Source organism: Cephus cinctus, unplaced genomic scaffold (assembly GCF_000341935.2).
Source record: "Cephus cinctus unplaced genomic scaffold, Ccin1 Ccin1_scaffold0013, whole genome shotgun sequence".
In the NCBI taxonomy this organism is placed as follows: domain Eukaryota; kingdom Metazoa; phylum Arthropoda; class Insecta; order Hymenoptera; family Cephidae; genus Cephus; species Cephus cinctus.
In genome coordinates this window covers 778,037-798,480 of record NW_014332762.1, presented here as the reverse complement: position 1 = coordinate 798,480, position 20,444 = coordinate 778,037, and the positions used below count along the sequence as shown (strand labels likewise).

The 20,444-nt window shown below is 41.3% G+C and overlaps 4 protein-coding genes across 7 annotated transcripts in view; 3 read left to right on the top strand and 1 right to left on the bottom strand.

Annotated features, from left to right (window-relative positions):
- Window positions 1–8,403, top strand: part of LOC107264926 (transportin-1) — a 16,826-nt gene extending 8,423 nt beyond the window's left edge. For 2 of the 3 annotated variants that reach the window (XR_003058846.1, XM_025081848.1), the window contains one exon: window positions 3,657–4,713. The gene's annotated coding sequence lies outside the window, so the exon portion shown is untranslated. Of the gene's footprint in view, window positions 1–3,656; window positions 4,714–8,278 lie in introns of those variants that run through there. The other variant, XM_025081852.1, reaches the window with a different exon arrangement.
- Window positions 8,281–13,245, bottom strand: LOC107275054 (short stature homeobox protein). Of its 2 annotated transcripts, none has more exons than XM_015754803.2 (4): window positions 13,078–13,245; window positions 12,107–12,469; window positions 8,784–9,017; window positions 8,281–8,674 (listed from the first exon to the last, which is right to left on the bottom strand). In XM_015754803.2, the coding sequence occupies exons 1-4, from the start codon at window positions 13,232–13,234 to the stop codon at window positions 8,289–8,291; spliced, it is 1,140 nt and encodes a 379-aa protein (XP_015610289.1). In that variant the 5' UTR covers window positions 13,235–13,245; the 3' UTR covers window positions 8,281–8,288. The 2 variants fall into 2 exon arrangements, with proteins under 2 accessions (XP_015610289.1, XP_015610297.1); XM_015754811.2 differs by having other exon boundaries at window positions 8,281–8,665.
- Window positions 13,246–15,377: 2,132 nt separating this feature from the next.
- LOC107274668 lies at window positions 15,378–16,756 on the top strand. The gene is made up of 2 exons (XM_015754028.2): window positions 15,378–15,453; window positions 15,641–16,756. The coding sequence occupies exons 1-2, from the start codon at window positions 15,403–15,405 to the stop codon at window positions 16,604–16,606; spliced, it is 1,017 nt and encodes a 338-aa protein (XP_015609514.1). The 5' UTR covers window positions 15,378–15,402; the 3' UTR covers window positions 16,607–16,756.
- A 121-nt stretch (window positions 16,757–16,877) lies between these two features.
- LOC107264280 lies at window positions 16,878–20,444 on the top strand. Its single transcript, XM_015732381.2, has 2 exons — window positions 16,878–18,544; window positions 18,634–20,444. Exons 1-2 carry the CDS (start codon window positions 17,003–17,005, stop codon window positions 20,260–20,262), a joined length of 3,171 nt encoding a protein of 1,056 aa, XP_015587867.1. The 5' UTR covers window positions 16,878–17,002; the 3' UTR covers window positions 20,263–20,444.

Here is a 20,444-nt window from a genome sequence, read left to right as displayed (position 1 = left end):
GGAGGTTTTTGTGAAGGTCACCGACCACTATAAAGTAAAGGTATCGTACACACTATGCTGTGTCGCTATTCTTATGATACCCGTTATGTAGCAACGTACACGCCGTACACTTCATTTTTTTTTTCCTTTCGAATTAACGCTGAAATACAAGTCGAGCGGTTGTACCTTCGCGTTATGGAAACAAGACAAGAGAGCTGGCCACACCAATTAGCCAAGCTAAAATATTTCTTGAGACTAGCTTTGTTATCAGCTAAGACGCATATGTTGCCTCACAGATATCCTTCTATGAAGTTAGTTCAACTAATGCTCACCGTACGGTGCTGCAGAGTCCATGGACGTGCTGACAAACGAAGTTTCATGTTCTTTCGCTAGAGGTCGTCTCTGAGAATATGTATTTTTATACGTTGAAAATTTAATGTATCCCAGAATGCGCGATTGCGTTCTTTTATTAGCCAAAGTTCACTCACTTCATTGTGATACTAGATAATATATTTGCCATTTCGACACCACGAATCGAGTAAATATCGGTCGCGGTATTTTTCCGACGAGTCGCCATCTTGCGCAGTTATGAAATTTCTTAATTCGTCTTACATATACGTCGTCAAGTCGTACTGTCGCGTTCCCACGGATTGGAACGATCGCACGCGGTATGGAATATTACGTACCTCGGGCTCCCCTTTTTCTTTTTTGATATCTGTGACGTGATTTATGGGACAATGCTAATTTTACTTGCGTAACAACGATCTAAGTTTCAATTAGAAATATATTCGTAACGAACTCTGAAATTATATGACGATTTAAAGATATCGCATGCGACAAGGCTCCGTATGCGAGAGCCTTAGCGAGAGATTTCTAGAACTTTTATGAAAGATACTTTATGTTTATTTTTTTTTTTTTCTCTTTTTTTTTCGTCCTCTACCTTTAATTTCTACTGCTCGATCTACTTCTCTCTTCCCTTTAAACTTCGAGAACACGAAGAAATCCAACGCAAGAATCAAAGTATACTGACCGTCATTTTAAGTTACTGTTGTGAATGGAAGTTGATGAATAAATAAAAGCAGCTGGCAGGAATGACCGGCGCGGGCGAGCGAGACGTCATAAGACATTTGGTACCGATATTATTACAGTTTGACACGGAAAAGAAAAAAAAATATATATTTTTTTTAATCACTTATCCATTTACATCACCCTTACAAAATATTAATAATGACACTGTAAAAGTCATTTGACTGTTGAATATTTCTTTAGTGCGCGATCTCGATCCCCAAGTCGAGTGTTCCTTTTGATTGAGTAATCGACAAAATATGTGTCAATTATCATCATTAACATTTCCTAACTTCTCTGAGACGTATTTACATCGAAAATATCTTGATATGATTAACAGATTTAAAAAAGAAATCTGATCGATTAAATATTAGTATGAATATCGTTACCATGTCTGACAATGTCGCGCGAGAGTGATGCGACAAGAGTTTCAATGCAGAGAGTATATAGAATTATTCGTGACCGCTCCTGACTCGATCCACGCCTGTCGATTGACAATGTAAAATTGTCAAAAATTCTTATCCCAATCGGGTCCTTTCCTCGCCCTGCCTGCGCAAGTTTTTGTGATATTACTATTTTTTATATTACTTAAGGGCCTGAGCAAAGAGATAGTGTTTAAGGCCACATGTTTGCTCCTCGCTGCAGACATTAAATTCTTTCCTCGTAATCGTCACGCGAGTAGCTTTCACGATGAGGATATAATTCGTCACAGGGTACATTAACGTTCACGAGTATAGAAAACATGCATGTACATAATTACATACGTACGTATTAAAGCTGCGCAGTCGTAGTTGCTTTTTTTTTTATTTTTAATTAGATCAATTTTCACGATTATCGATACGTCCGGGTGGTACCTTCCTCGTTAACGTAATTCGAGAAGACCTTATGTCCTTGATTCAATATGATTTCCTATTAGACATGTATGTTCTCAACGATTAATTACATCGAGTTTTGTATTATTTCATAGTTCCTAAGTACGATGTAATATCTTTATTATTATTTTTTTTTTTTTTATTTTTAGTATATTTTTTGCTCGTTCACGGTGCGTCGTTCTTGTAGATCTGAAGTTAACGACATTAACGAAAATTGTATTGTCGACGAAAACAAATCTACAAATCAATTATAATGATTATAAAGAATTTAATTTTCGCACTTTTCGTATATACAAAGTTATTCACGGCAAACGCCAACCACCTGAAGTTAGCTCTGTCCGGTTGATTTACATGGTAGAATCAGCAACTTCAGGTGGTGCGCATTTGTCCATGAATGACCATGTGTATATAAATACATAGATTCTCGCAGCGCTGTAAATATGAATACATATGTAATTGAATTTTTATCAAGTCACCAGCAGGGCTTCGTAAAAGTTAGCCACGACAGTGAGGGATGTAGAACTTTATATTGGAAAATGAAAATATCTATAAAAAAAAAAAAACCCCAAAAAAAAGAGTCTTCGTTCTGTACGTTTAGCTAAATCGTCTCCTTTTTTATTTTTCTCGTGAAATTTTGTACCAAGTCGCGTCTCGTCCAACGGCAATGGATACACATTCCCTGTTTTATCCGAAGCTCGAGAGAAACATGTGGCATTAACGATTGATTATCAGACTCCGAAGCTCTCAATCGAAAATGAGAGAAAGAAAGAAAGAAAAATAAGAATGAACGATGTAGGGAGAAAAGAAATTTATAAATGAATGTAAAGTAACGTGAAATCGTCTATTTGTACACAATAATTATATTAAATATTATAAATGCAAGTGAAACGAAGTTGAATGAGATTTGAAAATTTACAAGTTTTTCTATTGCAACGTGTGTAGCAGCGTGTAGTGGGAGGAAGTATGCATGGGGGAATATACGGGTTGATTGCAAAGCGTGAGGGAGGTAAAGTGAAAGGAAAAAAAAAAGATTGCGGGGAAAAAAAGGAAGAAGAAGAGAAAGAAAGTAAACGATTAAATGACAAACACACAAGTAAATATATTGTTGTATCTTTATTGTTGTTGTTGCATGAGACTAGCGTAATAGACTGAGCCATACACATGGTTAAATAACTATTAACATAATATTTCTTAATTAATGCTATAATTATTGTAATTATTATACGGTGTGTATTATATTTAATCGTAACGTTTCGTGCGGGCAGTGGTTAGGAGTGGGTTCCTAATCCTTTGGGAAAGTCCTATCTCCGAGAAAGATCATCCTCTCCCTTGATTATCTTGTATTTCGCCCAACCCTCTCTGTCGGGAGGCGTGAGAAATTCAAATGGCTGCACGGGCACATACATATATACACATATATAAAATTCCGCAGCCCGTCTCTATAATCCTTTTCAATTTAATCCCCGAATGGGAACAATCTTCCCCGTACGAGGTTAGACTCTTTTTTTTTTTTTTTTTTTTTTTTCTTTCCCCCCCCCCCCCCCCCCCCCCCCCATCCTGTTTCTTTCCGGCCGGCAGCTTTTGCCAGCAATCCCCCTTTAACATTGCCAACGGGTAATGTTGCTTTTCATTGAGATTTTATTTATTTATTTTTTTATTTTTTTATTTTTTTTAATTAACTTTTCACGGCCGATGTAAATTTCTAATATTTTTGTTTTCTCCTCTCAACTCACCGTGCAGCTCAGCCTCGATTGCGGATCTTTGGCTGATCTCAGCTTCCGATCTGACTGAGACTGTCAGTGGTGCTAATGATGATGATGATTGACTTCTCAAAGGACTCGGACTCTATGGGACTGTTCCTAGTACCTGACTATCCTATCCTTGCGGCACGATTTTAATAAAGGAAATAAGAAAAAAAATTATATATACATATATACTCTCTCTCTCTCTCTCTCTCTCTCTCTCTCTCTCTCTCTCTCTCTCTCTCTCTCTCTCTCTAATAAGATCTCTCTAAACCACTCTCGTCTGTCGCAGGCGCAGGTATATTCATCGTTCAGCGTTTAAACCCAATAATGACTCGTGGCGTTACTTCTTTTTTTTTTTATTGTCACACCTGACCACCTTAGTACTTATGATATATACCTTAAGTTGGTACTACGGGGCCTGGGTAAGTTTATTATTAAACAGTGGTTTACTATTTCTTTTTTTTTTTTTTCTTCTTTTTATTAACGTCGAGATCCTGGCGAGGATGCTATCGGATAATCAAGTGAACTTCTCCTAGCGTAAGATAGACGAGTAATTATTTATTAACCTATACACTATGCGATTAGCATAGGGCTGATCTCGACGTAGCGACGCGTTGCGTATGCGTTTTACTGTAAAAAAAAGGCAGTGTGAATGTAAAAAAAAAAAAATTCAACTTAGTCAATACTCGTCGATTAAGAGATTTTAATTTTCATTAAAGGATTATAATTATAGGTAAATAATTTGAAACTTCATTTTCAACCTAAAATGTACGTATATCGGACCTTTTGTATTTTAAGTGGCACAATTGGAAAAAAAAAAGAAATATCTGCCCACTGCGAGGTAGGCAACTTGAGAATTGAAGGCCGTTTAAGGTTTTGACTAATAATAACAGAAATAACGTTACTAAATACGCTACTGTGATTGTGTAATACCGAACCAAGTAATTCAATGAATTCCTAAGATGTCTCTTTGTAAATCCTTTGGCTGAGCCGCACAGTTACTTTGTACAGTAAAGAATAAAATTCGGTTTTACGTACGAATCCATTATAAATTAAGATATATATATATAGATAGAAAAAAAAGAATTTAATAATCATTAATAATTTTTTGTTCATCAGCCACAATTATCCCGACCTATCTGCCATATATACCTACGGTACGTATTGCATAACCAGTAGTACATATTGTCGTACCACGTCGTTTCGACGTAAATTCTTTTTTTTTTTTTAATCGAATAACTATCAATAAGATCGTCCTGAACTTTGAGATATTTCACTTTGTTACAGAACATTTTTATAACCAGATGAATGCAGGTTATGAAAATAGGTACTGGATGTGTAGGAGTGTCTTTCCGTTGGATCAACGTGACGTCACTCTTGTATTATGTAAATTACACGTTTCAAGACTCCGCGGACAGGACTTTAATGTACGGCCGATACGAGCGAACTTATTCCCGCTCGTCTTGGATGCCGTTAGCTGCAGGCTTAAGTGATTGCTTCTCTTCATTAGTGGATTCTCGCTCGTTCGATTCGCTTCGCGTACGGTTGAAGTTGAAGGACAGGTGCGGTAATGGAGCGTATCCGTAGGCGAAGCGACCCTATAGCAATACCCTAGTCGATTTAACCCTCCCCCTCTGTCTCATCCCCAGCCCCGCCGAGTCTATTACGCGAATTGATTCGGCATCGGATCTGCCCAGGGGCGGAAACACCGTTTAGCTCCTCGTTTCTTTCACTCTCCGTCCCCCTTGCAAGTTATCCCCGTCTTTTTTTCTACCCTCGACTTTTTACGACCCACCCTTGCGACACCCTCCTCGAGTCCCATGGGTCAAACCCGTAGAGAACGCGGGGCACGTCTAGCTCGGAGTTTTTGAGGCGCTCAATTTGTCTTTGGGAAATTAACATTTTTTTTCTTTTTTTTTTTCATTTTGGAATCCCCTTTGGAATTTTTTTTTTTGCAGAGGGATGTATCGGTAATTGATATTGGTCGATAGTGGTAATATATTTAATGAAAAAAGCCGGATTAAGGTTTTTTTTAATTTAGTGCTTTTTTTTATTATGATAGGGACTCCAATCGGGGTCGATGCGCAGTGTTGGAATTTTTGAGTGCGATACTATTTCTTGATACGGTACTGGTCGGCTATGGCCAAGGGGATGTTTCCACTTCGCCCCACCACCGCCCCTTAATCTAATCCGAGAATAATCTAAAATTCATGACACACATAACTGCCAGGCGATGATATATCTGGTGGGGGTGTAAAGGCCCATTCCCTCCCCTCTCCCAGTAACGCCAACCCCTTTTCTAAGGCTGCCACAGGGAGTTTCGCTCGCCGGCAAGTACCAATCGCTGTGTTATTATTTAACGTAACGGGGCCAGTGCTGCCAACTTGGTGCTTATAAATCACGAAATCTTTCTTTTCTCGGGCAGTTTTCTCTTTAATTTTTTATTTACGCCGCGTGTGCACGCTACTTTTGAAATCGTGAAGCAAATCAAGCGTTGAATATGGTTTATTCAAAATTTGAATTAATAACGGTCAATGTATATGCCGCAAGACAGATAGCCACGAATTGGTAGATACCGAGAGGGGGCGATTAATAAATGCTTTAATTCCGTTTATCCCTCGTGTAACAACCCCATGACGATTATTTCTCTCAGGCATAACTTACACGACTGCTGCGAGAGACGCCAGGGGGCAGGGACGATAATTGATAGTCGCCTCTGGTTTTCGCGGCGTATTATATACCAGTTAGCGGAGCCACTAGTTCAACCCCCTAACCCCTCGTCTCATCCGGGTGCATCCAACGAATAAGAAACACGAGGGGTCGAGGTCGTTGCACCTCCACCCCCACGAGCGACCGACAAATGACGGCCAATTTTCGCGCAATAGTAAAACTTCTTAAAGCCGAGATTAAAACAAACGGCGCATCTCTCTTATAAATTATCTCCGAGCCTTGAAAGTTTTATTTTATCTGTCTGCGGGGTTGCGCAACCCCAAGGAGACCAGAGAGTATCCGGAGGAAGTGAATTCGAGTCGAAAAAATGTCAGGTCAGAACGACGTACTTGCACGTTAAGATTTCCTTCGAAGTTTAACCTACAAAAAACAATGGTACTGCGTGATTTGAAAAAAGAAACAAAAAAAGTCCGAAGTCGATATCAATAATAATACATTCTACGTCTATAGTCCGTTTCGTTTATGTGACCTGATTATTTACTGTTTCTATTTTCAATAAATTAAAATCAGATTTCTTTCCTTTCACGGATGCAAATATTTCGCATTCGTTTGCGCGGTCTAGGGATTTCTAATTTTCTCGTGGGTTTGCGCATGCGCAGAACCTTCCTACGATGAGCATTCAAATCTCCAAGCTTTATCCACACTGAAAACTTCGTCCATTCGCGTTCAAGATCCTTAATTAATGAGCCTGCCGAATAATGCAAGTTTCAACAGCGTGTCGCAATCACGGCTCGTTCCACTAGGTACCTTGGTTATAAGGGCCCGTATATAGATACAACAATAACGGCGCCCAGGGGACGGCAAAGCTGGGGTAACACGATTACAGCCAGCATTGCAGGCCGGTTCGTTGGTTGGTTGCCTGATTTATCCGCGTGGCGTTGCGTTATTGCATTAGCGCCCCGACGCCACCGTTCTCATCCCATCCTCCAGTCCTTTACTACCCGGAGACGAGTGAGTTGCTTTGTCCAGCATTTGTCCACCCGACCGTGAATCATTCTCAAGAATTATATCTTGGACCTACGTCTCCCACGTGTTCCATATGTATATATATATATATATATATATATATATATATATATATATATATATATATATATATATATACGCACGATATCCTGCAATCTCACTTTAACGTCTCGGCCCACCCTGTGTATCAAGTACCTAGTTTATAAACTTCACTCGGAGATGTATCATACCACTGATGAGACTGTACCTTGAATATTTAAAGATTATCCCATGGATTCTAACCCACTCCGAATACCCTCCAATCTTACCTTCCTCTTAGTATTCTTTTTCTAAGTAATTTAATGAAATGGAGGGGTCAACGTTAATACGACAAAGTGCCAATCTCGGGATTCCTAGTTTAGCAATGCTAGCTGTTCGAGGCGACATCTCTCGGAAGAATTCGAAACTTAATCGGACGTCTCCTTCGAAGGAATGATTAACCGACAGGATTTAACCTTCTTTCATTTTCTGTCTTTCTAGCTAGAATTAAGAAACGCTTTTTGGATTCCATCTTCCACTGACCCCTCCAATGGATCTTCACATCACAGTTACTTTGCTACGCGAATCGATATATATATATATGTGTGTTGTGTGTGTGCCCGGAAAAAGTGATAACCAACGGTTCGTCAATGAAAATTCGAAAGAACAAAAACGATCTCACGAGTCTCGTGAAATTCTTGTTCTACGTTATAGTACATGTCTCGCGACTACATTTTTACAAGTTATGTCTCCTTTGTACTTCTCGGATATACACGTCGATTGTAAGTCGGCCATTTTCATCGAGAGCCACGTGCTCGACCTGGCCATGACTCTCGTGAGATCGAGTGTCAAAAAGAAAATATCTTTTTAATCCCGCATCTATTTCCCTTGATCTTTCATTAGGCATTTCTCTTTACGCGGGTCTATCCAATCCGAGAGCCTCCTGATGTCGTCTGGCCTTCAGTCTGAGGTCTGCAATGCTACTATTTTTTGAACGGGCTGCGGCTGCAGTGAGAGACGCTGCTAGGCTGAGCGGATGCGGATGCGGATGAGGATGAGGATGAGGATGCGTAGGTGGCGCAAGGCAGAAGAGACCACCCGCAGCTGCATAATGAAGAACTGCAGGGTCAAATGCCGAACCTGCAGCCGCGGCCGCGGCTGCTGCTGCTGTCACGTTTACGTTGGTACCTCCCTGCATCGGGGGATGCAACCTCAGGGCTGGCAGATACGGCGCGACTCTGCACGGCTCCAGTGCTGTGGGTGGACTTCGTGGGGCTAACACCATACCACCTGCCACACCTTTTTTCAACCATGCTCAAATTGACAATCGAGTCCTGGCTCCCTCAGTCTCAATATTCAGGTATCAGGGATCCACTGTCATCCATGTCCTTATCATTTATCTACTTACCTTTATGAAGTTGACTCTCGTGCTTGCGACACTTGGCTCGTCTGTTCTGGAACCATACTTGTACGCGGGCTTCGCTCAGACCCAGACGTTGACTCAATTCTTCCCTCATGAAGGCATCCGGGTAGTGAGTCTCGTCGAAGAGTCTTTCCAATTCTGCCAACTGTTCCAGGGTGAAGTTGGTCCTGGATCTTCTTTGTTTACCATTTCCATTGCCAGCACCACGACAAGACGAACCTGCGGCATACAAGTAAACGGTGCTACCCAACTTTCAATTCCACGACTGCTTCATCTCGCCGGCTAAGAATTTATCGTCACGTCACCGAAGTGGAGACTTAATGCAAGGATTTATTCAAGAAGATGATCGTATCTGGCAAACAGGTCCCGGTGCGATGGTATCCATTAATTCACGGGTCATTTCTTGCGACCTCGTCGCTATCATCATAAATTTCTCTCTTATGAGTATTCTATTCAAATCAGTCTGTCTTGCGATTGGTTGATATTAGCGAAACGATCGTTTCGTAGAATTGCAAAACAGTCGAATAAAGTCAGCGAAGCGTTTCGGTCCCTATCAGATGCCAAGTATGCCTGGGGTCATCGTCAACCTTGTTTTTTATTATGGGCAAGATAACCCGATGGGATAAATAATAATAATAGCACTTGAGCTCAATAGACTTCTAGCATCAAATTTTATCCATTGTTGTCGTGTACCTTTTGGTGGGAGTTTTTCAAGTTTTTTCTTTCCTTTTTTTTAACGCAACCCCGAGTCTTAACTATTTGTCGAAGAGAGCCGCGAGCGTGCCTTCCAGTTAGGAAGACACTTAGATAATTAAGGTTATGCGATTTAATTAATGGGTACTTAATGTAAAGTAACTAGGGTACAACTCGTAGAGTTTGCGAAAAAGATGTGGGGATGCCGAGGTAAAGGAGGATGGATTAAGTATCTCGCGTAGAGCCCTTGACGAAGGGGCTGTGATTTATATAATTTAGTAAAGTGGCGAGCTACCGGTGTCTTGTACAGGGTCGTTAGTCACCCTGGCTCTAGTTTATTTCATCACGGATGCTTCCTTGTGACCTTGCGCTTTTCATACTTCGAACACCATGTGGCTACTTGGGCCTATGGAGAAACGTGAAAATATTATTTTTAAAAATTACTCCCACAACTTTCTTTGTATATTACATCATCAAAGGATTTATTTCCCCACCGAAGCATCCACAATGGAATTCTATTATTATTCAAAGATTATTTAGAGGCTTGTTTAATGAAAATTATATTTCATCCCATCTTTGTTTATATGTTATATTATCAGAGGATTAGTGCACCCAACAAAGCATAGAGAATTAAATTGGACTATTGGACGCTTGTCAAAGTTGCACAGGACGACTGTATTTCCGCACTGCCAATGTATCCGCATTACGCGTTCAGTTTTAACCAATTATCCGATACCTGGATAATGAAATTTCGAGGCTGCCAGTGCTCACCCGCATCCATATGTACAGAGGTTTAAAACCCCTCGCTTGTAAAATAACGCGCGATTTTCGTAGCCCCCTTCGATATGCCACATGTACAATTCTACCGGGTGTAAAATGCGTTTCATCGAATTTCCACTCGTCGACTGGACATACAAAATCACACGCTGCAACTACGGCAGTTATTCCAAACGTAGCTTAACCCCACCCGACCCCGCTCAAGACCCAAAGCAATCACACTCGGACACAAGGGGTCGCTAATTCGATTACTAAGAGCCGCTACTCTCTCCTTCGCTTAACCTCCCTGTCTCCTTTTCTCTCTCTCTCTCGGAATGGCGTCCAAAAGTACCCATAGCCATCCAGGCCGAACGGAAAAGCCCTGGGTTCCCTCCAGACTGCATATGGTGCATCGTCTCCTTGGCTTCATGAATAAACAATGACCTTTAACCCACAGATAAGATTACTCAAAGCTCCAATCACTTATAGCTTAATGAGCTTAAGTGCCCAGAATAAATAGACACCGACTAGAACATTAATATTTGCACAAGGTGAATATTTGAGGTATCTGAAAATTTTTGAATTTTATTTATTAACTTCAAAAAGTCAAAAGCTCTTTTTATCCTCGTATTCAATCTATGCCATGCCTATGGGGAAGCTTTCATAAATTTTCAAATAACCTATCGAACGTAGGCTCACGCCATTTCCCCCTAGTGGTGGATTTGAGAAACTACCCCTAAACGGTCATAAATATGCGCGTACTTGCTGACCTCGGGTCAAGCTCTATCATATCCATAGATACGTTAACTGAATGAGGATTCCAAGGCTCGTAACATAAATACATAACGTCAACTCGTAGGAGGCAAAGTGCTTCTGCTAGCCGTTCTGATCTACTGCAGCACTTCGCAGCTTCTTCCCGGACGCCATGGAGTTTAGATATTTATTATTTTACTTTTTCTCTTCTGGTTCTGCCTTTTGCTGGCTGGGCGGACTGGGCCTCGAAAGAAGGGGGCGCGTGAACCGTCCGGGCAGATTGCTTTTTGATTTGCGCTTAATCGCGAAAAGTTATGGACCCCCGAGAGATGACGTTTACCGTTTACAGGAGGTAGGGAGGGAGGTATACACCATAACGCACCGCAGGGCCACATGCCGCGCATATTAAACCATAAATTCGTATAGTCGTATGACGCATAACCGATTTTACTAAAGCGAAATACATTTGCACTTTGTTAAAGTTACCCTTGTACTACCAACGGATGAACTCTGTGTATTTTATCTGCTAACAGCTGAATTTATTCGGAACTTTACAGTCGCTAGATTAGAATTCGTTTCTACAACTTTGAATACGCTCTCGGCAGATAAATTGAGTTGTGTATGAAAAAAAAGTAATGATCAATTGCTTTGATTGATATTAAAATTATTAATAGCGAATTAGTTCATTGACGTAGCGTTATCTTTACTTTTAGTAAATTCTATGTATGCTTTAGGTTAGACGAAGCATGATTTGGCATGTGGATAAAATAGGAGGTCAAAGGTCGTTACGTTACGGATGGTCAGCTGCTCCCAATCACTTCTGAACGTTATTGGACGATCTCGTGAATTATAAACGATCTGGAAATCCCCAGCTCTCGTGTAGACTGGGTTTGTAAAGGTTTTCGAACTTCCTGGCTTCATAGGGACTCGAGCAGTTCATGGATAGCTGTCTGATCTTAAGGATCTTCCTAGTAGCGTTTCAAAAGGATTTTTTCCTGGCGGTGTATGAAATTTTGAAAACGTTATTATATGTATAGTCGTGGACTTTTTTTTTTTGGAATATCTTAATATATTTCCTGTTTAGTATTTTTAATAGTCACTTTTACCTTTGTTGGACTCTTCTTGTACCGATATCAATGATCTTGACACTTGCTGCGTCACTTTCAAATCCTCGTTTGGTTTCACGTCGCTTGACAATGACGATCTTAGATCTGCACAAGCTTCCGGACTCGGTGAACGTTCTCTGGTGATCGGCGGCGGCGACGGACTGCATCCCAATAACTTTCTTACGGAGAGTTTCAATTCCGGTGCTTTTAACGGCACGATGGTTTCCGTGCTTTCCTTGATCTTTGTGGTGACTGAAAGATCTTCCGGCTGCAGACGAGCTTCCGGAGACGGCGGCTCATCCTCGCCGGTTGTCTCGGCGCTACACACTTCCGGCACGGGTTCTCGGTACTGTGCGCTTCCATCTGTAGAACGTGGACGAATAATATGAGAATTCTGCAAGGAGCTTCCACCGAGTAGTTGATGCACTGTTGTAGATTTTTTTTAAAATTGGATTCAATACTTTGGTCAATGAGCAAGCTACGAAACGGAGAGCAACAGAGAACATAGGGTTTGACATTTGAAGTGATTAAAGAATTTTTGATTAATTGTGGATTAAAATTGTGTAATTCGATTGAAATGAAATATAAGAATTTTTTAATGAAAAATTTGGAAAATATTATAGTCCTCGAAGATTTGAAATAAAAGCTAGCCGTCGGCTGATTTAATCTCACCGTCGCAACTAATCCAAAGGAAGTGCCAATAAAAAAATAATACCTATCTCTCACGTGTGAAAGTGGAATTTGTAGTTTAGGAACTTTATAGAAGTTCGTCAAAAAAATTGATATTTCTAGAGTAAAAAGATAACCGCAATAATGCAACGGTCACAACGTAATTGCTTAAAAAATCTTTTTAAGGCGATTCTAAAAAATGAATTTTTGCAAAAGAGCCTGTTGACTTGACAGGATCGTGCGATGTATAAAAAAAGTAAAAGAAGTCATTCTCTAAATAGGAGCACGTGTCATAAACGTACGGCAATTATTATTGGTAGCACTGTCGCTGGAACCAAGTAAATGAGCCACACTCAAGGTAATTGCGGCCGCCGCGGCACCGCAACTTCGAGTCTTGTTATCACGATTCCCGTTCGCGTTGTCGAAGCTTTTCGAGACGAACTGGGCTAGCTGCTCCATCCTTGGGGACTCACTCGTATCGGCGGCGACGACGGCGACGAGCGCTGGCAAGACGCGTCAGGACGCCACGCGTCGCGACGGCCGCCATTTGGGCGCTCGCCAATCCGGGATACGGAGGCGTTTCCAGGACGCCCCAAAATACCCCTGAAACGCCCCGACGAACTCCGAAGTCTCATTAGCATTTCACCCATTTCCACCCCAGGCGCAAACTACCCCTTCCGGTTGGTAGCCAGCACCCTGTATATGTACATCACACCGTGTGCACGAGCCGCACACGGCACGCTTTCCAGGGCCGTCTTTCTATCACGTGCCAGGAAAACCCGCGAACGGCCATTCTCCTGTAAAATATTATAATTTTACCATCGAGATCCTCCGAAGTAAGTCGACAAGCTATAACTTTTTGACACTTACCTCCCACAGGAACATGATCCCATTTTGTTTTAATTTTCGGCCAAAAATCAGTGAAATTGTTCATTTGAAATTATTCAAGGAAAATACTTCCTCTTCTTAATATCTCCACTGTAACCATCCAAACAACCATCTGTGGTCTACGCCCTGGCACAGGATCCCCTAGAAAAGGTAAAAATCATTCCCAGATATATTGAACCGATCAATCGAAAAGGCGTCTGGACGCGTGGATACGTGGTGCGACCCTGCACGTCGTGTTCCATGTTTGCCCGCACCAAACTCGGCAATATTTAAATGGGATTGCGTTCGGGAATGTAATTGCTCGTGCAAACATTTCACATCGCGGGGCACAGCCTACCTAGTGCGATCGAGAAAGAGAGAGAGGGAGGCGATAGAAACAGGAGATCCGTAGGTGGACCGAGTGAGGGTTGGGAGAGAGAGAGAGAGAGAGAGAGAGAGAGAGAGAGAGAGAGAGAGAGAGAGAGAGAGAGAGAGAGAGAGAGAGAGAGAGTTGGAAAGGGAGTCGCAGGCAGCTATGGCCTATAACGCAGGCAGACGGAGCCAATCAGGGCGCAATGCGATTACCTTAACGAGAAATCCGATTACTTATTCATTCTCCTAACTCGAAATCAGTTTAACTAATCGTTTAATTCGGTCGCTCCGTAGCCGGGACTGAGCTGGTTGTCGAGGAGGAGCCTGCGGGGAAGATACCAGGGTTTGCTGTATACGTATACCGAGGGTGTATCCCAGACGCAGCTATGGGATCCGAGGAGAGGACAGCGACGGATGCAGAGGATAGAAGATCTGGTGGGCTGGAGGGAGGCCTCATTCAATTCAATTACGTAATGAATTGTCGTGTCTTGAGTAAACACCCTTCCTCACCGCGACTCGCGAGTGGAAAAGGGGCTCCGGCGGGCGTATCTACTACCTCTACTGCTAGCCAAGGCGGCTGAACCCACGGGTCTTCCACGAGGATGAGAATGCCAATGGGGTTGAGACTGACGCTGGGTTAGGTGTGCCGAATCAATCTGCACTGCTTCTCCTTTCCATCCCTCTAGCACCTCTACGTACCATACTCGACACGCCACATTTTGCCTGGTAACTACCTACTTTATCTGCTCCGCTCTAATAGACTTGTTGTCTTTACCTGCTTGGATACTTCAGGCATTTCCGGTTCCTCCTACGCAGTCTCTGTAGGGTAATTCGGGTTTACTGAAGAAGATGAAGCCACGGAAGCTTATCTTAATAAATCATCTACTCGTTTACTCATTTTACTCACTTATAGAGGAATTCGTTCATTGGCTGCTTGCTTCTTCTCTTCCATCTCTGTCTTATTATTATCTGACTTGGTCTCTAGTCGTTTCTGCTCGTTTTCATCCTCACACGTTATTTTCTATGCATCGTCAGCTTCCTGGTTGTAGATATTCTCCGCAGATTCAGCAAATCTTTGAGGAAATTCTGATTTTAACGTCTCAAGCGTTTTCTTGTGTACCTAAGGAATTTGGGAAGATCCTGGAACACCGTATTTTTAGATTTGAATTATAGAAATAAATCTACCAGTTAATGAATACCTTGAGAAACTCCTCCAGTGAATCTACATTCGTGTTAATATCATTATAGTATGTAAGTAGATGCAATTTACATGAATCCGTCCATTTACTAGAGCTTGCTCATTCACTGGTAGAGTTATACTTGTTATTTTTGTATGCTATGTCAAACGAATTTTACGATAAGCGCTACTCATTACTTTTAACACTGTCATGGCATCGTTTAGATCAAAACTCAAAATTTCTGGTGCACTCTTACCACAGGTAGGAAAGTAATTGATGTGATGTATTTCCTTTCTCAGTTATATCTTGCTCTGCTACTTTTGTAGATATTAATTAAAGATTTTCTGGTTACTGGCTTCTTAAACATATAATAAATTGCATTTATGTTGTTCTTAACCTATTCATAGTATTCACATTATATGAAGATTCCTTAAATTTCATATCACAGAATTGGAAGTACGTTGCGCAAGGAAACTCTAACGAATGTTTGAAAAATATCACGAGAAATATATGTTTCGGTGGGCGATCAAAAAAAGGAAAAAAAATATCAAAAAAGAAATCTATAGAGGACCGTCCTCAGCCGTCTATCGGTTGTCCATCGAAATGTCTCGATACCGATTTCGGAAAACCATTGCCAAAACCAAGAAGACCTTGGTTCAATTTCTGCAGGATTAAAGTCCCAAAAAAAGAGAAACCCAGTAACTGTCCGAAAAAAATAATACAGCAATGCCACGAGGAGAGCTTCTGGGATTATCTATTTAATTTCGAAACCAAACCTCGTCCAGATCCTTGCACCTGTAGATTGGCTTATATGCAAAAATCCGTTTGTTTACAACAAGATCCAAGACTGTGTGATCCCAGATACTCCATGACTAAGGGTGATGTGCTTCTGTACACCGAATCCCCAAAACCTGAATGCTGCACACGACGAGAAGCTCAACCGAAACCGCCGCCATGCTATCGGCTACCTAAAGCTCTCACCTGCAAACTTCTTGCGGAAGAAGCTTCAAAACGCGATAATGCCGATAATGCCAGTTGTCCGAAATCTACGTTAACTAATACCACAAAAGTGGGAACTATGTTTCCGCAGAAAGGTTACAGAATACCATTCGAGGAACTTCGACCGCGAGAGAGACGGAAAAAGCCATTCAGCTGTAAAGAAGGTATACATGAAAGGGACGTGTGCCCTCCTCTTCAGAAGAAACGTCAATTTGGCGGTAAACCTCTAATTCCTACATCGCAGTCTCAAGATACTGAAATAAATACCGCTACTCCTTCCGCTCCAATATTTCAAACAGAAGATACTTACGATCCAAAGGTGCATATCAAGAAATATTCAAGATTTGAGCAATTGCAAAAGCTGACAAAAGCTAAAGCTAGTGGGAAATGTCCATGTGATGCTCCTGAAGACTAATTTGTCATCATCTCGTTGAAGAATCTCAGTCAAAACAAGCTCTCTGGGTTGCTCGTAAATTGTTAAGCACTTATGTTAATGCAATGGAAAGTATAAAAGAGTAATTGTAAAAAAAAATAATATTTAATCACGTCTTAAACTGCAAGGAAATAGTGATTTTCTAAATGGCTTCAAATCCGACTAGATTGCGTGCACATGTTCAATGCTGCGTCGGTACGGCACTTGGTAATGTTGTACGTTGTATGTACACACATTGAACGTGGCGCGCTCCGCCTGACAGTGGCCATATGAAACGGTATGCTGCGAATGCTGCCAGCAAATAGGTTATCTACGTCACTCCCCGATGTCGTTGTCGTTGTGTGTAGACCCCTATAAAAGAGGCTACGGGGCAGTCAAATGTCTCGTAAAGGAGCTTCCTCCGCTTCTAAGTCAAAACAGATCCCGCGAATATTTCAACGTCGTCGAAGTACAAGTACAGGCCGCGGTTGGACCCTTGCGGAATCCGGAGTAGCAGTGCGGATAAGTGAAGCCTCGCAGACGAGTTTCCTCTCCGGTTTCCAGGAGGAACACAAAAGAGAAGAAGGTAAAAAAGGAAAACAGAAAGAAACAAAGGATGTGGAGGGTACCGGGAATATCGTTAGGTCCTGGACCTCTTGCCATCCTATCACCAGTATTCTGGATGAACAGGCAGATTCTAGTGAGAAAACCGCGGATGCGGAAACAGTAGCTGACATTGAAAAATGGTTGAAGACTCGAACCGAATCTGTTTCCAGTATGGACCTGGACACGATCAAGTCCGAGGTCGAGGAGGGAGTAGACCGGTACTTGGGCGATGAACTACCGCATACTTTTTTGGGGAAAGACCCTGATGTCCTTTCCATAGGTATAGATCTCTCTGACAAGAAGCTTACTCTGGGTTACGATCCTCTGCTGCAAGAATTACAGAGTGAGAAGCTATTGGAGGCATGCGAGAAAGATGAGTTTATACTCCCAGAATTTCAATTGGATCATTTAGATCCATTGGCACTATCACCTGATGATATGATGGTGGCTGGAGAGATTTTACCTTCAACGAGTACTCACCTCACATTGAATGTTGAAACGAGTAATAGTCCTGAGAGTTCGCTCCATAGAACAGAACAAGACGATGGTAGTATAGTACAGGAAGATGATAATGGTACTGAGGATCAAGATCTTTGTGATAAATCTACGCAAGTAGATGTGAATGATTTACCTCCAGGAGTCGAAAAAGCTATAAAGCCTAATTCCAGCCAAGAAACTACATTGAAATCAGATACTGGTCATTCAAGGAACATTATGAACGTTTATGTAGAGGCAGTAGGTTCTGTGGATCTTGACACAAGCTCGGTGAGCCAATCAGTAGATGTTGAAACTGAAGAGAATTCTACAAATTACCAAAAACTAAAATTAAAAACAAAATTGAAACCTAGAATAATAAAAAAACGCAGAAAAAGCGACAAGGCTAATAGAAACTCAATAAAGTGTATTAAAGGTGATAATCCATCAGAATCAAAGGATGGTATAATGGCAGTTGTTGCTATATCTACTAATAAAGTTTCAAACATGACTCAAATTGTGATCAATACTGGTAAGGAAGAACAAATCTATCAAGGAAAAACCTCGGAGCTAATAGAAGCAACAGGAAATTTTCCTAAACTTCCAAAAATTGATGCTGGTGCTGCTTGGAATAGTTCTGCAGAATGTAATGTGGATGGATCGCCAAATAACCAACATGAATTGGTAATATCAAATGCCCTAGAAGAGTTAGGCATTACCGATGATACATTACAACCAATATCCATTACTGAACATGGAAAAGTCTGGCTGTGTCCACGTGAAGATTGTAGCCGTCAATTTAGCAGACTTTATGCTCTCAAAGGTCATTTATTGGCTCATTACGGAGTTAGACCATTTAAGGTACTCCCAACTAAAATCTTCTCCAATGCCTTTAGTAACATCAATAGATAATACAGATCTTCCCTAAATGTTACTATTTTCTGTTTCAGTGTGACTTCGAGGGATGTTCCTGGGCATTTTATTCAGAGTTTAAATTAAAAAGGCACAAAGAAACACACCTGAAGCGGAAAGATTACGTTTGCGAGGTTGAGGGATGCAATCGTAGATTTACTACAGTATATAACTTGTGGAGTCATGAAAAATTGCACAGCCGTCCAAACAGAGTAGTGTGCCACGTGCCAGGCTGTCAAGAAAAGTTCCAAACAAAAAGAGCACTAGAATTGCACATGAAATCACATGACCAGAGTCACGCACCATATGTTTGCAAGCATGAAGGTTGTGGCAAAAGGTATTACAGTAGTAACGCTTTAACATCTCATCAGAGATGTCACAGTTACAAAGAAGTCGACATTAAATGTTCCTGGCCTGGCTGCGGGAAAGTATTTGATAAGCCCTGCAGACTCAAAGCGCACATACGTTCCCATACAGGATGCAAGCCCTACCTCTGCACTTTCCAAGGATGCCAATGGGCTTTCTCTTCATCTAGTAAACTAAAGAGACATCAGAAGAAACACACGAACGAACGGAAGTTTGTATGTGACGTAGCATCCTGTGGAAAAGCATTCATGAGGTCTGAACACCTCAAAGAGCACAGATTAACGCACAAGGAAGGTAGATACTTTCAATGTTATTTGTGCGACGCAAGATTCTCTGCCAAGAGCAGTCTCTACGTTCATATAAAGAAACATCAACTTAAAGATAACGGCAGCACTGTATCCCGTGTATCCAACGCTTCTAAAAATCTTAGCAAAAAAGAATCTCACTGTTCCAGAGTAAATCCCATCGCGAAAACAAAAAAGATGTTAAGTATACTTGATCCAGATGGTTCTTTTGAAGATGTTCAAGCAGAAAATCAAGTTCAAATAACGGAAATGACTGAAAATGAAGAAGGAATTCCTATAAAATCCGTGGAAGAAATTTCGATCGATGCTATCGACCTGGATCAGGGTCTGTCTAGTCCAGAACAACTAAAAACCCTGTATCATTGTCCTGTAGAAACTTGCACTAGATCCTATACTACTAAGGCAACGTTAAGAGCGCATATGCTCAAGGTTCACGGAACTTCAGTTGGAGTTTGCGATAAAACTTTAAAGAGAATTTCCACCACGTCGGTATCAAACATGGATTACATACTGTACACCGCTCCTTGTACAGTTCCGCAACCAGCAGACGATTCTCAGATGATAATGGTAGCTTCTTGTGATGCCTTGATACTTAGCACGTCTCCGGAAATAGAACCAAGTCTACCTGAACCGGAACCGCCACCGCTGAATTCTGTGTTAAAAGTCTCACAAAGCTCACATTATCCATCTATTCGCAATCAAACAAGTGATGAACAACAAGATCAGCAACAAAGTAAACGGAACCAAGGTTCAGCAAGAACTGGATTGACTTGTGCCGATGTATGGAAATTAAAAACGAACGGTACAATAATAAACTCGGTTGTAGGAGCTACGGACGTTGTGTTAGGTGCTGCAGGTTTAGGAGAAGGTTTACTTCTTACAGAAGAATTGCCATCTATGTACTATGAGGATGATATAGTAGGAACGGAGTGTCAGGTGCTGTTACTGGATTCCGGACCACCAGAGAGTACGATTAACTTGCGTGATCTCGAGTAAATTTGAGCTTCTATTAAAGTAGAAGCTATGGGTGATTGTTATTTCAAATGTAGTATAGATTTTGATATGGTCTGTGATCAGAAGACTCAATTCAATACCACCTAACATTAATTTCTACTACAGCCCATAATTGCTTTAAATCGTTATTCTATTAATAAATTGTTAATATTTTTCCATAAAAA

What these genes read in the sequence shown, in the direction of transcription:
- LOC107275054 (XM_015754803.2), bottom strand. Translation starts at nt 13,234, where the DNA reads ATGGAGCAGCTAGCCCAGTTCGTCTCGAAAAGCTTCGACAACGCGAAC. An exon ending in ACAAGAAGAGTCCAACAAAG is followed by an intron (nt 9,018 to 12,106) that starts GTAAAAGTGACT and finishes TGTATGCCGCAG; the next exon opens with GTTCGTCTTGTCGTGGTGCT. An exon ending in CGAGAGTCAACTTCATAAAG is followed by an intron (nt 8,675 to 8,783) that starts GTAAGTAGATAA and finishes GGTTGAAAAAAG; the next exon opens with GTGTGGCAGGTGGTATGGTG.
- LOC107274668 (XM_015754028.2), top strand. Translation starts at nt 15,403, where the DNA reads ATGGCATCGTTTAGATCAAAACTCAAAATTTCTGGTGCACTCTTACCA. An exon ending in CTGGTGCACTCTTACCACAG is followed by an intron (nt 15,454 to 15,640) that starts GTAGGAAAGTAA and finishes TTCATATCACAG; the next exon opens with AATTGGAAGTACGTTGCGCA.
- LOC107264280 (XM_015732381.2), top strand. Translation starts at nt 17,003, where the DNA reads ATGTCTCGTAAAGGAGCTTCCTCCGCTTCTAAGTCAAAACAGATCCCG. An exon ending in ACGGAGTTAGACCATTTAAG is followed by an intron (nt 18,545 to 18,633) that starts GTACTCCCAACT and finishes TTTCTGTTTCAG; the next exon opens with TGTGACTTCGAGGGATGTTC.